Source organism: Pempheris klunzingeri, chromosome 19 (assembly GCF_042242105.1).
Source record: "Pempheris klunzingeri isolate RE-2024b chromosome 19, fPemKlu1.hap1, whole genome shotgun sequence".
Lineage (NCBI taxonomy): Eukaryota > Metazoa > Chordata > Actinopteri > Acropomatiformes > Pempheridae > Pempheris > Pempheris klunzingeri.
Genome location: NC_092030.1, coordinates 3,254,624 through 3,272,483, shown reverse-complemented (window position 1 = coordinate 3,272,483; position 17,860 = coordinate 3,254,624). Strand labels below are relative to the sequence as shown.

Sequence of the window (17,860 nt, the reverse complement as noted above, 5' to 3'; positions counted from 1 at the left end):
TCCACTAAATGGCAGAAGGCTCAAGGGCTGTAGACAGCCTGAGGGAGACTGACATATATGAACGAGTTACTGGCAAATGGTTGGAGTTGACTGTCCTCAAGTTAAAGCTCTGATAAAGCTGTAAGTTGCTGTAATTCATGCCATATATATTTTGAAAGCAATTTTGACTTATTTCGCTTCAGGGTCGCCGGACGTTTCGACCAAGCAGAAGTGCTAGGTCACTCATTAAAGTTTGATATTATTCTTTAATAATCTTATTTTTATTAAGCCTGAGTTCAGCCGGGCCCCCAGGAATCAGAATGAGAAGGAAAATAACAGATAAAATGTATTCAATACAATAAGACTTTAGAGTGGTTATGAATACATATTGTTTTAATTTATTATACCATCTAACCATAAAACCCTGTTTTTCTTAAACACAGTGAACTTACATATATACTAATAAACACATGTATGATGCATAATGAAGGGATATTAATATAAGTTAGAATGATCAAGGTATGTACAAGGTATGTTGTACATTTCAGTGCAGCAACGATATCTCACAACTTTTGGAACAATACTCATTTGTTCTATGTCTGCTGCAATACAGGAAAAACAAGTCTACGCAGATAATGGCCCAAGGGATGTGCCATCAGTTAGAATTAATGCACAAGACAGATGGATTTCTCCCTGAAAACCAAATATAGCAGAGTCGATTTGATATTACAACAAGTTGTTGGTAAAATGTTTGGCACGGGCTCTGTTAAAAGACAAGCAGGTGTTAAAGGGAGGAGCTGATAAATAGAGTACATTTGCCTGAAAACAAAGCAAGTAAAAGAGCTGGCAGCAAGATCGGACCACAGTTGTTCTGTGCAGTTTATGTCAGTGCTGCACAGTTCTGTTCTGGTGCACCAGCAGGTTGTTCTCTGGTGGGGGAGTGTGTGCAGCTGGAGTGAGACACTGTAAGCTACACTGACTTCCACCTGTTACCAGCAGATTGCCATGGCAGCACAGTGCTTCATCAGCAAAAAAAAAAAAAACACTGACCTCATAGATCCAGCAATTAGTAATCAATCAACCAACCTATAGCTCAGTGGTTGTGTGACCTATATTGTCATGACTGTTGTATTAACAAGACCCACTAAAGGGAACTTCTGTTTCTGCAAATGTAATTAACTGTTCACACAGAATGAATGTTTCTCAAACACAAATGACAACAAGAGTTTATACCTCTGATCTCTTTAGAGATAATCAACCATCATACAAAAGGCCTGTGGCCTTTAAAATATGTAGTGCTAGGAAGTATATTATGTTTAGACTATTAAAAAAGATGAGCACCACTTGAAGTTACCATTGTGGGCTTCCTCAAAGACTGATGAAATAGGCCATCTTTAAAAATCTTCCTCCCCAGTCTTTTCTTAAGTTGTTTACAAAGCACTGGTGCAACATTGTCTGATATTTTTTGGCCGTCTTCTGCATTAGTGGTTCCCAAGCTTTTCAGCGTCTGATCCCTGAAGATGAAGCAATGTAGGTTGTGAGGTTGTGAGACAAGGGTTCCCAAAAGTGTTTTCCATCTTTCATATCCATTAGCTTTTCTTGTACTAAACCTGCTGTGATTTTCAGTCCTTTTATATGTTTTTGCTGCATTGCTGGGACTGCCTTTAGTTTTGCGTTAGAGCTGTGGCATCAGGTGCTTGGTGGATGAGTTGACCTGGAGGGAACTGTTTGTCACCTCAGTGGCGTTGAAGCCATAAAGTATGTGACAGAGGAGCAACAGAGAGGCTGTCGTGGTTTCACAAGCTGGACATTGAAACCCTCCAGGGAATTTATTGCTTGATTATGGACTTGATTATGGTTGCAGCAGTATCGGCCACCAAGCAATCAAGCAGTCACAAGAGGAAATAGCTGATGACATATAGAGGTGTCACCACAACTGTATTATCGTATAAGATTACGGGAGGTGAGGCATTGTGGAAATCATCTAGATGCTAAAGCAGTTAAGACCCAGATGCTGCGAGCATGAAGACGATCATAGACTTATTGAAAATCTATAGATTGTATTTCACTCTGACAAGTTACTCTTCTTGTTCAGGTTTCATTGCCCTTCAAACAAAATTAAAATGTGTGTGTGGGAGCTTGCATGGGAGTACGGGATTCTTTCTTAAGGAATCTTGCCAATTCTTACTACTGAGGAAAATTTAAAATGTGCCGAGGTCTATTTTCTTCTGAAGTTTAGAATATTTACAGACTGTCATAAATAATGTATCAGTGAAAAATGAAACCAAAATAACGTAATAACATACAAAGATTAGCATCCCATTATGAAAAGTCAGATCATTAAATATTTTATATTTCAAAAAAGGTTCATTAGTTACCACTGGCTATTCTGCTAGACGACTTGATTTATTTTGTTATCACTTTCATTCGTATCTCTTGCTCCATTTGCTTTCTTGGGCTTCGATCCAAGGAGGGACTAAAGTAAACTGTACATAGTGCAGCACAGTGATGGCCCATTTAGAGGAGCTCGGAGTCCTGCTGTGTGTAAAGACTCTCAACCCTGTCACCTAGAAATTACAGTTGCACAAGTACTAATTTGTATAATTTTTGTTATACGGGCTTCTATAGATTGTGTAGATGTTTTAGATGCTTTACAGACTTTGACAAGCAAGCCAGAGGTTAGATTTGTGTTTTATTTTGCATATTTTCTAACCGTTTGCGTCACTTAACGTTTTAAGACAAAAGCAGTAAAGATGATGGCTAACTAATATTTTTGAACTTAATACTCTACCTGACAATTCATTTGGCTGCTGATTGTCTTGAAAGAGTTTTTTTTTTAGCATAACCTGTAAATAATGTAGTATGCAGTGGCCCTTGACTTGGATTCATTCTGGCTAAAGTTAGGCAGTGAGCTGCATAGCCAGACATGCCAATGCTTTCAGCTTATATTAGACATTAATGCATTCCTCACACTTTTGCCCCCAGTTTTGGTTTTGGAAAGGGTAAAAAAAAAAAAGACACCACCATGCAAACTCTGTATAACTCTCACTACAGCCACATACACATTAAGTTGTTTAGTTATGATTAGAAAATATCGGTTCAGTACAAGGATTTAGCATGCAGGAAATTACTGTACTGCCTTTGTGTCATAGTGTTTAATTGGATTCATTAGTGTTGCACATTATGTGTGTATGGTATAATTATGTTCTTCTATCTAAAGGGTAAAGAACAACACAGTGTATGTATCTGTATCTGTGTGTATAAGTCTGTGATAAGGTTTGCCCACATGGTGAGGGAGAAGAGTTACAGGTTCTGTGGCAAAAAACATGATAACAAAGCAGTGGAAGAGAAAGAGACGGGGGGGCGGGGAAACAAAGATAAAGACGAGGGGGAAATCAAGACACAAAGACGTTTTCACATGAATATTGTAAATAAACCCTGGAGATGCAGATACAGATAAGCTACAGGAGGCAAAGGTCCTGCATTAACAGATAAGATGTAGCCAGGACAAATTTTAGCAGCTTATCTTATTCATTTCTTTCCACCAGAGGCAACCCTTCTTGATAAAAATCATTTTAAAGTGATGCAGGCCCACCAAATCCAACTATAGTGCCCTGATGTGCCAGCCAGCTGAGCTATAAAGATATAAAATGCTATATAATAAATATCCCCTTTGAGGGCTGCATTCTCTGAACCAGTGTGAGTAAAACACTTCCCTTCAGGGAGGGACTGGTTTAACAAGGAGGGATGCTCTTGGCAGATTCTTTTATGCTGAAAAAGGCACCAGTATTTGTTTGTTTCTGTATCGTTTGGAGTGAAGAACAAGATGATTTAATACTAACTGAAAAACAACATGTTTAGTATCGCTGATTGATTTTTGCAATTTACAAGATATGAAAATGTAAGTTCATTCTCATTCCTTTTCCATTCAACTTGCATTTTTCTCAAACCCCTTTCCAGTACAGCTAGTGGCATGAGTATAAATACAACTCTGTGGTTATACTCTGCACTATGTTCAAAATCTGTGTAGGTGAAAAAAACACAAGGCAGGTATGACATTAGCTTCATTTACACGGAGCATTACATTCCGATTAAAAGCGATTTACAAGCAGAGAAGAAGGAAGAGAGAAGGAAAATGCTCCAGATAAACACCTCAATTAGCATAGATCAGCAGCAGGTTGAAACCTGCTGTAATTGCAGTTGTTTGCTGAGGGGTAATTTAAACCTTTTCATAAACTGACTTTGAAAAAATGAAACATGGAAATGATTTAACCTCAGCTTCTGAGTCCACATGTGCATTCACAGCACCCACCTGTTCATCTCCGTGGACATTTGTATCCATTTAAGCTGTATCATGTCATGTTGTTATACTAGTGAAGCCATGTTGGAACAACCTTTGAGTGAAAGAAACCACTTCTTCCTAACTTCCTAAGAAACAACCTGACGTTATAGGCAAACTCACAAAACTCCCCTTTTAACTCCATTCTGCCGACATACTGTGCGAGTGTTAGTCTGAAACTGTCTGTAACTTCAGATTCCAACACTGAAACTCACTTCACTGTTACTGACGGTTGACTAAACACAAAACATTAACTATTATAAAATGTAACCTTTTACTAAAATGTGACATTTCACTTTCAACACGCAACACTTTCTGCACTGTCAGGAATGAGCATGTCACTTCCATTGTGTACAATGAGGAAAAAGACACACTCCCCAGGTAGCTTAACATCTACAAGCCACAGTGAAGACATTGACCTTCAAACGGGCTAGTTGAGCTGTCAGGCTGACTTAACTGCAGTGAAAGATGCAGGAAAGTAGACAAGGTGGTGGAAAGGCGAATTTTCCAGTGAGCAAGGTGACACGAAAAAGATATTTCGGAAAAGGTCACATCATTTACTTCATTACCTCCTGAAGGCATATGGAAGAGGTATGCATCTACTTCAGCAGAATGGGTGCCTGCATTCTTTCTTACATCCAAACATATCCATTCCAGTGGACAAGTGTGTGTGTGTGTGTGTGTGTGTGAGTGTGTGTGTGTGTGTGTGTGTGAGTGTGCGCACATCTGCTCTGGTATCTGACATTCTCAGACAGCCAGTAGCATGGCTCAGTGAGAGAGATGGCGTGATCACTGGACCGTGGTCTGTCTTATCCTGTCACACACACACACACACACACACACACACACCCTAGACAGCCACTGAGGCCACCACGATAATACACTTCTCCGGTGTTGGTGTTACACCATTAAATTGGGATTTTTTTTTCATAAGCTAACCAAGGGTAAAATATAATCGTCCATTTAAGCCTGTAAAGCTACAGAAATCCTAAAATGTCTGGGAAAGGTGGTTTTCTTGTGGGCGAATGAACAAAAACCCAAGCCAGCAGAAAACTTCTTCAGCAGCTGTGCATCTTGCACTTAACTTGATTGTATGATTTGAATTATGTCATTTTACCTTTCTCATACATAAAGAATATGTGCTGTATGCACTGATTGACAAAACAATATACAGTTTTATTCAAAAAGGTTACAGGCCTCATATCATATCACATTTGGGTAGTTTAGGTATCTGAGTGTACCTTGATGAGACTTGTCAGGATGAACTCACCATTAGTCGTTTGTTTAAATGCCTACATACAACATACTTGTACATTTACAAAAGTAGTGTAATATGATGGTATTACAGCACAGAAAAAGCTCTCAGGGGGCAGTTTGGGGCGGATCAATGAGTCAACAAAGCATGTGGCTCGGATGAGAGCCTGCTGTTTGTTTCTTGTTCACTTCTAACAGACGTTGTTTTTGGAGTGATGACCACAATCTTTCAAGAACAAATGAACATCCAATGAACAAATGTATTCATTACTTTGTACATGTCACAGAGATCAATGTCTCATGTCTCATTCTCACTCCATTTACTTGCCTGTTCAGGGAGTTTTTGACCAAATAACATGGTTCTCATTAACAAATCACCTCACCTCAACTGAATGGAAAGATGTTTCCAATGTCAACCATCAACTGTCAAGCTAAAGACCTAGAGGTACTCAGTCAAAATCATGGGGAATCATGCAAGGAAAGAAACACCAAGATATATCACGTGTATCCTCACATCAACTTAGATTATGGAAAACTTAAAATGTATCTTTCCTCTTTTAACTCATCTGCTAACTTCTCTCCTCCTCATCCTCCTTCCACCACTCTCCTCCTCCCACCACCCCTTCCCCATAATTTCTTTCTTCTCTTCCCCATCACTCCCTTCAGATTTCTATCCAACACGTCATTTGAGGGCCAGAGCGGTTTTATATCCAGAGACACTCACAGCCAGAATGTCATCTCAGAGGCCCATCACTACATCTGGTCCCTCCAGCTGGACCCCCTTGGCCAGCCAACCTGGACACGCTTGGGACGCTGGCGCAGGGGGAATGTTCTGATGGACCAGGGGGCCTGGCCAAACCATAAGGGTTCTGGAGGCGGAGGTGACTGGCGTCGATCGACAAAGCTGCACATGCGGGTGGTGACACTGGTGGAGCATCCATTTGTATTTACCCGTGAGGTGGATGGGGATGGGTTGTGTCCTGCAGGCCAGCTGTGCCTAGACCCCCTCACCAATGAATCTTCAGTTTTGAAAAAACTTTTCCAGAACCTCGCAGGGCCCAACGTATCTGTTCCCACAGACCACAAGAAGTGTTGTTATGGCTACTGCATTGACCTCCTGGAGAAGCTGGCAGAGGACATGGGCTTCACTTTTGACCTCTACATTGTAGGCGATGGGAAGTATGGGGGGTTCAAGAATGGTCGCTGGACAGGATTGGTGGGTGATCTGCTAAGTGGCGCCGCCCATCTGGCAGTCACATCTTTTAGTATTAATTCAGCCAGAAGCCAAGTCATTGACTTCACCTCGCCCTTCTTCTCCACCAGCCTGGGAATTCTGGTCAGTACTGCCATTTCTCCTCCTCATTTACAGTTCTCTTGTTTTAGTTTTTATTTCCACTTGGAATCGCACTTTTATTAGTCTTTAACCCATCCCCTCTCCGCTCTCTGTCACTGACCTCACCTCAACTCTCTCCGCTTGGTATGCTGGTGGATAGCATCAATATGGAGAGTTTTATTAGCACCAGCCCCATCTTATTGGATTTTTATGCAGTTCTAGATGTGGAGCTAGAGTGTTGAGTGTACAGCTTTACTTGGTGACCCTATTACTGCAAATACTATACCTTGTCTCAGCAGCTGACAGGTATAGTGATGGTGGTAATCACTCTCTCCCCTCTTCCTCATAGTATTTCACAACATAGGGAGATATTCTGCGTTATGCTTTATTTGCAGTGACAGTCTCTTTATCTGTATCTCTATTATCTGTGTTGTTTTGTTTCTTTCCCATTTTACTGTAAGTGTCTCTTTCCCAAACAACAGTGTCACAAACCTGATAATGATACCAATTTGTTCAGTTATAAAGGTTTTCCAATTTTGTGCACAGGTTCGTACTCGCGACACAGCTGCACCCATCGGCGCCTTCATGTGGCCTCTCCACTGGTCAATGTGGCTCGGCATCTTTGTCTCCCTCCATGTCACCGCTGTCTTCCTCACCCTGTATGAGTGGCACAGCCCGTTTGGTATGACGCCTCGGGGACGTAACCGCGACCGGGTGTTCTCCTTCTCCTCAGCACTCAATGTGTGCTACGCTATCCTCTTTGGGAGAACGGTGGCCATCAAGCCTCCGAAGTGTTGGACAGGCCGCCTGCTGATGAACCTCTGGGCCATCTTCTGTCTGTTTTGCTTGTCCACCTACACTGCTAATCTGGCTGCCGTCATGGTTGGAGAGAAGACTTATGAACAACTGTCAGGGATTCACGATCCAAAGGTACAAAAGTCAGAAAAGTCCAACACTACAACTAACTAAACTCCAGCTTTAGAAACAACAAACACCCTGAAAATATCTTTTCTCAATCAGCTTCTCAATATGCTTAATGAGATATATCAATACACTGTTTTCTACCAAAGTTAGAATAGTTTAGGTTATTAATCTGTACATAGACTTTTTCAGACAACTCTTAATTTTGATTTTCTCGTGGGTTTGAAGTGGCCACGACTCAATTAGAAAACGATGGTGTCACGTCAGACAGCCTGATTCTCATTTACTACCACAGTAAACCTTTTCCTATTGAGTTTATAGACTTCACTAGCACTATCACAAGCTTCAAGTCCTCTTCAATACATGATGTTCATATTTTTCATTTGTTTGTGAATTCTAGTCTGATTTAGATTAAAAAAGATAGTGAAGCAGAGTGTAGTTAAGGGCAGGACTACTGTGTGACTGACCATTCAGAACCGAAACCTAAAGTCCGGATGCAGGAGTTTTTGCAGAATGAACATCAAAATGGAATCAATGCCAAACTCTAGGCTTCAAATCAGCAGCCCACGAACCAGTGGGTCACTGTTAGTCTAACATGATCCAACTGCACCCACACAGTCCTGATGGAGCAAATTAACCAAGTTTCAAAAAATAGTGCCTGAAGATGTTTTTTTGACTGACTTATTTAGTCATGAATATTTGATGTGACAGAGAAATACTTTTCATGGGGCTTTGATTTAATCAAAAAACAATATGCATTTTCTTTCCATATTTTTTTTCTGTTTTGCATAACGTTATCAGTCCAAGTTAAGATTAAACATTTAGTTTAAGTAATTGATTATTTTTCATTTGATTGTTTGTTCTTGTATCTCAGGTACGCCATTGTTTAATTCTAATTATCTTTCCAAACACGACTGTTTAGTTTCTCTCGAATTCATGATGACAAACAGATCGTTTCTCTATGAAAGTGTCCCAGCACTTGATGAAACTGCACACCAGAAAGTTAGGTATCTTTTCTAAATTTTATAAGAGCCCTTTCTGTAAAGAGTACATTCTTTTAAACTTTAATTAAAGAATATATTTGCCTACTTAAACCACCTTTGTAAGTGCAATTGGCGTAAAGTAATTAAAGCTTTTTTTGTCAACTCACCAACTCTTAAACCACAAGAGTGCAGGGATATTAAGAGTTGGTTCTGCAAGAAGAAAAGAAAAGAAAAAAGAACACTCAGACGCACACACTGCATCGGAAAATTTAAAATGTTCACTGAAAAAAAGAGAAACGACGTACAAAATTGAAGAATATCAATAGTGATCCATTTCAATGGTTTTTTAAAGCATTCTAAGAGCAACATCTGTCTTTTTTCTTCTTTCCTGCAGTTGCACCATCCCTCTCAGGGATTCCGATTTGCTACAGTGAGAGAGAGCAGTGCTGAGGACTACCTCAAGAAGAGTTTCCCTGAAATGCACGAGTACATGAGGAGATACAACGTCCCGGCAACACCAGATGGCATACATCATCTCAAGTAAGACCATGTTATACTAACCGTCGACACATGTACATCACGCAGACATGGCTGCAAATATGTAAGTACACACTCATGAGAATTCATGTACTGTACATTCATGCTAGTCATCACTAACTGTCCTCTGTTGGGATGGGTGTCGGGTGTTGGGATAATATCTGATTTAATATTACTGCTGCATTAATGTATATGTTTATAGTAATTTCAATTACTTTATACGCTGTTGAGTAGTTAAATCTGGAGCATTGCATCGTAGTGTATAAGACCACCATATGTTTGGAGCATTGTTAATTTCTCAAGTATTTTAAGCTGTCGGAGAAATGTAGTGGAGTAGAAAGTACAATATTTCCCTCTGAGATGTAGTAGAGTAGAAGTATAAAGTGGGATGAAATGGAAATACGCTAAAAGTACTAAGCTACAGTCTACCACTGGCTTCCAAGCAAACCTCAACCAATTGGACTCCACTGTAGTAAAGGGCTGTAAATCTTTCCCAAGAAACATGGTGACAGGCCTGTGACTTTCTGCTGGTCTTTCCTGTGCCATTTTCCTGTGTCTAGCGATGAAGAATGGTTTGAACTTGGGTGTCGGACTCCTGATATCCACCGACGAAGCTGCTGTCTGACTGATGCTGTCTATGGGTTCATTTCAGAGCATAAATTAGAAGTGGTTAAAACAATGCCAACTGTGTCCTGAGTGACAGATCATTTATCATTTATCTTTATCATTTTCATATTTCAGTATCAACTCAGTACTGGATCCCATTACCCGTCCCTAGTCATCTGTTTTTCTAATATTCAGTAACTAGCAAACCATTATATCTTGCTGTCATCATTTACTGAAAATCACCCTCTCTCTGGTTACACAAATGAAAAGAGAAAACTGTATCGTCTTTGAAAACAGGAATGTAAGTTGTGTATCAAAGGACAGTCCAAATTTGGAAAAAAAAAACAAACGCTGTCATTCCCCACCACAAGCATGCTTGTTTGCATTCATATCTCACCCTCCTCCCTTCCCTGCCACTGCTGTCATCCTAAGCTGCTTCAACATTCAACTGGCATCCCCGTGGAGCAAAGCAGAATGTAGTGAGAAAAGGCAGCTGGAATGCAGGCCTAGGCTGGGTAGGACACAATTTGAATGGATGAAACAAGATATTTTTACTGAGCTTGTAAACTGCTGATTAGAGGGTTCAAGGAAAAAATGTAATCTTTAGAAAATTACAACTGAACAAGACCGTGTACAAGTGTGCAGCAGTGCAACTTTAAACATTAGGTGCTCGGCGTTATGTCATTAATTCTAATTTAAATCTCATGTTATAGTGTAAAACATCTACTACACTGTGTTCTGCATTGGCAGTAGCCCCACGAGAAGATTCAACTCATTATCCATTAGCTGTTCCAAGCAAAACTGGATTTGGGGATTGCGATGGTCACCTTTATATGTAGAGTGTTAAAGGTGCTGTTAAAAGGTCCATTGCTCGTGGAAATATACTCAGATTTAGAGATCTATCTTATTTGTCATGCTATTCACCACCAATGATGGTATGTGTTTTTATTGTAGTGTTTCACCTTCATGAACACACGTTGCCTTATTAATTGAAATTAGCAACAACTACTAACAGCAGCTTGTCTGCTGTGTAGTTAGAGTAGTGTTTCTCTGTGTTTTAGATGTTTTCTTGCTTCAGCACACCTGATTCAAATGATCAGTTTGTCATCAAGCTCTGCAGAAGCCTGATAATGACCCATTCATTGGATCCAGGTGTGTTGAAGCAGGGAACCATCTGAAACATGCAGGGCACTGGGCCTCCAGGGCCCAGACTGGGAAAGTGCACTGATTGGACCATCATCAGTTATCAGACAACTGTATCGTATTAGTTTGGCTTGCTTAATTAAGTTGGAAAGTTGTTGGAAATGCTGCTTTTTATGCCTTAATACAGTCTCACATCTCACACCAAGACTTTTCTGTGGTCAACCTTGCAGATGGAACATTAATAGAACTGTCTGTCTCACATTTCTTTACAATAAATAAAGCCACACCACAGAAATGTCAATAGCAGTGTTTTCCATTCATGCCATCAGGATGCAAGAACATGACTCAGCTGTCTTTACAAGCATTACTGCAGGATGATGATGCAGAAGGAAAGGTGTCATGTCCAGTCATATTGGTTAAGGTAATTGGATGATGTCAAGGTAGCGCACTGGTCATAAAATACGTACCATCAATAGCACACTACGATGGAAAGACCAAGGACATAAGCTGCAACTTAATTCAACCTGTAATAATGAGCAGCTTGTGCGTAGAAGATAGTGGGGGATTTCAAACACTGTCCTTGATACCAAGCAAAAAAATACAGAGAATAGCCCGAAAAGGGCTTTGTAGAATTTGTATCGCAGTAGGCTTTGGCTGTCACTAAAGATCTTGAGTTGATTTGTAAAAGCCTCACTAAGAGTGTTGTGATTTAAGTCTCAACAGACTAGGAGTGAACAATGCCAGTAAATTGGCAGACACCAGCAGACAGGCAGTAATTTCACTGGCATATGGCCAGTAAAAGAATTGGAAAACCACAAGCAAGAATGGCCTGACATACATATATAAATATATACACAGTTCAGACGAGGCAAAAGGCTGAAGGAAGTCTCTAGAACCATCTACATCCCATTTCCAGTGATTGTGGTAATTTACCTTCTGAAAGGGTTTCGTTTTCAACATTTCATTCTCCATGCTTTTTGTTAATTATTCATTTATTTATTTATTCATTAATTCATTCATTGCTTTGAGTTGTCTTCATAGCTTTCCCCTACCCAAAAGATAAAAGTTACATCCAAGACCTAAAATAGTCTAAATAGACTAAACCTGTCTTACTCTTTACCCTTTACTCTGTCAGGTTATAGTTGTGACACAAGGACAAAAACAGAGCAAATGACAGCAGGAGTGAGGTGACAACATACGGTTCCTTTAAGTCTGTGTCTAAGGGGGTGTTAAAGGGTAACTCCCACTTTTAAAATGTTTGTTTCTGGTGTTCATTCCTTGAAGATGTAAGATTTGTGTCAGAGCTATAGTTTGTATTTGGCACCATTTTTTAGGAGAGTGACTATGCGCCAGTTCATCCGTTTGTCTGTCCAGTCATTCATCAAGAACATTTTAAATGCCATTGAGCACATCGTCATGAAACTTGAAGACAAAATTGAGGTCAACACTCCAGCATACGCTTTTGCACACCACACACACAATGTCTGAAATGCCAAATATTTCATTGACTGATTGTATTTTGTGAAATAATGAGATGACTGACTTGATTCACTACTGTTTTACTGGAATGACTAATTAGTACAACATGTTTTAGATGAATACTGAATAGTTCAGTAAGTACTAAGATACCCTTCATTGCACTTCAACTGAACACAACACAAGTTTCCACGTGTGAGGCAACAGTTTGCCGTTATCTGAGGACAGAAGTGTGACTTCTCCTTGTTACATCACTTGTGTGTTTACAGGGGTGACCCTCAGAAGCTGGATGCATTCATCATGGACAAAGCTCTGCTGGACTATGAGGTCTCTATAGATGCAGACTGTAAGACACTAACAGTGGGGAAACCCTTTGCTATAGAAGGTAATACATGGAATTTTATGTGACAGATTATTGCTTATTTAGGGCATAAAATAGTACTCAATATACATGTGGGACTTTTCCATGTCAGTGGATTCAACTAACTAACTAATTAGGGTATTGGTTGACAGTATTCACAAATATGATTTGGTTTTTAATTATCATTAGATTTTAAGAGGTGTTTCTGCATTACTACAGACAACACCATGAGCATTTTTAGGTCAGCCCTAGATTCAATATCAATCACTCACATTTGCACAACAGTTAATCTTCTGGCTTTCAACAGCTTTAGACTCTCCACTGTCTTCTGTTAATCTCTGGTCCATTTAGCAAGCTCCTTCCTCCCACTGTGAAAATGTTCCCGTGGTGGTTGCTTCCATTACAGGCCACCACAGTCCCAGAATCTAGTGTTGTTGTTGTTAATTACTTAATGCACCCTTAAGCCTTCAGCATACAATACAAATCAATCAGTGTACTTCCTATCAAGGCGAGGTACTTCTGTAATTGGCTATTGCGGAATTTGTCACACTTTCCTGGCATCCTCAGAAATTCTGAGATTTACTTGCAATGTCAAGTGCCTGTTTTGTTTTAGAGTGACATTGGTTCTATCTGATAAGCACTGGCAAACTCCCTGTTCTCAGCTCAGGAGTCATTTTCCTTTTTCTTGTGCACAGCTGTAAACTAGCAAAAGATCGCAATAGTGTTACATGGAGGTGAAGTGAAAATGATTTTGCTGCTCTGACAGGGGAATAATTGCTACAGAGTCTGCACTGTGTTTGTGTCCACTGGCAGGCTATGGCATTGGCCTCCCTCAGAATTCTCCACTCACCTCCAACATCTCAGAGCTTGTTAGCCAGTACAAGTCAGATGGCTTCATGGACACGCTGCATGACAAATGGTACAAGGTTGTGCCATGCGGGAAGCGCAGCTTCGCTGTGACTGAGGTAGGAGCAGAACCACCAACCACCAGACACAACAGCAGTAAATGTATTGTTTCGTGTTTTGTCGTTTCAGTTGGTGTCATATGTCCTGAGTTCCTGTCAAGCATATCAAAGACAAGAAAACTCCCAGTTTAAAGATGCACAGTTCCATAGTCTTATATTAACAATGGACCAAATGTCTAACGTTAAAGAAGATTCCTTTTTCTCCTCAGCTCTCAGCGTTTTAAAATCTTGAGCTCATTGTTTTGGTTTTCCTGCCTGCAACCTTTCTGTTTGGTTCTAGCTCACTGCTTTCATCATCCTCTTCTCCAGCTGCAGCAGGCAGCTGTTTTCAGTGAAAAAAGCAGCAGTTCGCTGGATGTGCAAACAGGCAACTCTTTGCCAACATGTTTGCCAGAATGATTTTATAAGATGATAACACATTACTGTTATGTCTACAGCTTGTTCTGATAACCCCAAGAGCCAGTTGATAATAATTTAGTGCAGGTATAAGTGCTGCAGTACAAAGTACAAGTACAATGGTGTTGAAAAAATTGTGAATCACTGCAACCACAATAGATTCTTGAGTGTGCAGGCATAAAGATACCAAAAAGATACTAGGCTGATCAGTCCAGCAGTATTCAACATTAACTGTGGATAACCAAATTGCATGATCCGCTCAAGGCTTAGGCCCAACAGAGACGGTAATTATAATGTCACTGTAAAGATAAAAGGTGGCAAAACGTTACATCTTGGCGCCCTGTAGAGAAAGGGACTGTCTGTATCATAAAACATAAAATAAAGTTTAAAAAGGTCTCTGCCTCACTCTCTCAGCTTGAGAATTCATTATTTTAAATACCATCATAGCTGGAAGTACAAAAGTTGCTTTCCTTCTCTCCTGACTAAGAACTCTGCTCCTTGTTTCACCATTTTTCTGGATGTTCTCAGACTACTTTCCTTGCACTTCTTCCTCAACTTCCATGTACATTAATTGCTCCTTGCTAATTCAGACCCTGACCCCTGACCTTCCAGCTGCTAACCAAGCTGTGTCCCCATAACGTCAGTCCTGAGCAGCCCGGGCACTCTGCTCTATTGTGTTCTGTTCTCACCGTGCACTTAGCTCTCTTAGCAGCCTGGTCATCTCTCCACCCAGCTGTGACTCCAGAATCCCCAGAAGTGGATTCTAGTGTAGCTCCGTGCAGACTGCACACTCTCTATTCTCAAGCATGACTGCAAAACTTCTTCAAAAAAGGAATTCATGTCCCTCCTCTCCCCCATCTTTTTCCTGTATTGGCACTTTTCTTTTTCATTATGTATTTTCCTAAGCTACTTTGTGACATTTGTCTTTATAAAGGCATACAGCCTCTGGTGGCTGCTCATTATCATGTCTCATTAAGAAGCACTCACATTATGTGCCTTTGAATGACAACATTACCTAAATACTTAATACATAAATGTAATTACCACTTCATGAGTCTCGTGTGAATAGCAGTAGTAGTGCATTGCAGTTCAACAGATTCAGCGTTGCTGAAGTGAATCATTTTCCGCAGTTTATCTGCTAGACGTGTTACAGATGATATCTACAGTTGCAGACATTTAAATTGCTCCAGGCACATTTCATTTTGCAGTATCATGCCTCCACCTGCCCACAGTCACCGCAGAGGAAGCTGCTTGACCAGAATTTTATTTCATCTGTGTGTCATTTACGTTTCTATACAATTACAGCTGTCAGGTGCTGTGCAGAAATCGCAGTGTGATGATCATGGGCACACTTTTAGTTATCATATTATAGATAAATGTTGTAAAAAAAGTTATGCAGAGTTTGTATCATTAAATAAAATCTACCTAGACCTAGACTTGCATATGCAGCTCCATTGCCCCTATGAAGTCTAACAAAAATATCATGTTTTGGCAAAGTTACAGTGTGCTGTCAAAATGACCACTGGACAACATCTGAGGGAAATTCATGTGATATAAGCAATATGAATTACTGACTAGGCTGGCTGAGTTTTGTCCCGCTCAGCACTTTTTTAGTAATCTTTTATTCCGATGAATGACTGCTACACCACCCGCAGCAAGCCTGGGACTCTGAAAAGATGAAAAATCTGATGGATTGGCTCAGCAAAGCAGCCAAACTCTCTGGCATTTGGCCAGCTTCCTGTCACCCCAAAGAAGGTGATCCAATTTGAAGTAATAAAATCACTACCAATAAATGACATATTATTCAATTACCTAACATTAAAGGGGGCAAACGTAACATTACCAAGATATAAATTTTCAGATTTCAATTCATAGATTTTTGCAACAAATCTGTGCAGTTAATCAATGCGTGTGGTGAACCAAAGAAGGTAAACAAAAACACACACAAGCAGAGAAGTGAAAGAAATGATTGTTCTATATGGTTGCATAAAAGTAAAAAGACAGAGGAAGTGTGTGTGTCGCCAAACTTGGTAGTGTATCTGCTTAAATGTGCTGATCCAAGAAACACCCATAACTGTAAGGGATGTTGGAGTGGCTGAATTCACAATAACTTTTCTTTGTATGCACTGGAGCTAAGTATTAGATTAGATTAATGTCATGTATCCTCAGTTAGCTTGTCTTACTGTTAAAGGATAATACCACTGTAATTTCATTTTTTCTTATCCTATTTAATTCCCACAAATTTTTAAATATCGTCCCCAGCAGTCAGATGTGACTACTCTCTGTATTGCCTGACTTCCCAGGAATCATCAGCTTCCGCTCTCCAAAATTTCATTACAGCCAGCTCGCCAAGTCACAATACTGCAATGACGAATTTAATCTATCATGTATTTTTTTCTAACATTATTTTATAATGCAATCATTGCAGCTGCTGCTGTATCACAAGCTGTTCCATACTCAGCAGTATGAGAATATATATCTGCAGTAACCACAACAGGTGCTCTGTTAAGAAGAGTGTGATACCACAATGTTAGATTTTACACTTGTAGACTCCTAATGCATGTGTGCCAGGTTTCTCCATAGTGGTGTATTTAGAATAGAATGAGTGCAAATTAAGATGTAAGGGGGGAAACAAAATCAGCCTTTTTGAGAATTTTCACTTGAGGTTTTTGATGAGTTTTCTCAAGATTTTAGGAGAATAAAAAAAAATACAGTAAAAATCTCAGTGATTCAAATTTGATCATGCTGTATTTTTCCAGGAGAAGAAACTGAGGACAGGTGATGTCTTATTTTGAATCAGCCCCTCCGGAGACAATGCAGTTTTTACTTTAATCCTGTCAGTTATTCAGTTTGGAGACTATTTTCTCTTTTCCACTGCTTCATAGAGTTGTTTGCTTCTGATAGGAGTGAAAACCAAGTGGAAAGTAAACTTTAGCCCTCAGTACACTCGTTGTTTTTTGGAATCTCTGATTGCAGACTTTTAAAGTCAGGTTATGGGTAATAAATAAATAAAATACATGATGCATTACATTTGCCAATGCTGCGTTTTGTCTATACAAGCTGTTTTTAATGGAATTTTAAAAACAATGGGAGCCGATGACTCCTGGGAGGTCGGCCACACTTGCTGTAATAGTAAAAAAGAGTCTGAGTATGTCAAACGGTTTCCACATTTCATTGGTAATAATGACAAAACATAAATAAATAACATTAGTTTTATCATTAAAGTGTTGAGAAACAATTTTGCATTCACCAACCAAAAGCTACTGCCACGCCTACTGCTGAAAACAGCTGCTTGAATAGATAAGAACATGCACTTTTAGTATTTAGCCATTTATTCATTACTGTACAAACACAAACTTAATTGCAAATAGCAACAGAACAAGAAAAACAATGAAATGTTACTGCTACGGACACGAGGTAGGCGTGGACCCAAATGCAGAATTACAAAGAAAGTTTATTAACAAATGAAGCAAAAACCAAAAATCACCACGAGGGGAAAAATAACTAAGGCAGGTGAAGCGTGGCAGGAAGCCGGAGACCGAGCTGTAGCAATCATACGGGAATAGT

General features: G+C 39.9%; 1 protein-coding gene across 1 annotated transcript in view; it reads left to right on the top strand.

Moving 5' to 3' along the window:
- The window catches only part of grin3a (glutamate receptor, ionotropic, N-methyl-D-aspartate 3A), a 37,334-nt gene that overhangs the window by 11,190 nt on the left and 8,284 nt on the right, over nucleotides 1-17,860 (top strand). The window contains exons 3-7 of the mRNA XM_070850817.1: nucleotides 6,239-6,908; nucleotides 7,452-7,835; nucleotides 9,204-9,349; nucleotides 12,841-12,956; nucleotides 13,746-13,897. Coding sequence (XP_070706918.1) covers nucleotides 6,239-6,908; nucleotides 7,452-7,835; nucleotides 9,204-9,349; nucleotides 12,841-12,956; nucleotides 13,746-13,897 — 1,468 coding nt within the window. The remainder of the gene's footprint in view (nucleotides 1-6,238; nucleotides 6,909-7,451; nucleotides 7,836-9,203; nucleotides 9,350-12,840; nucleotides 12,957-13,745; nucleotides 13,898-17,860) is intronic.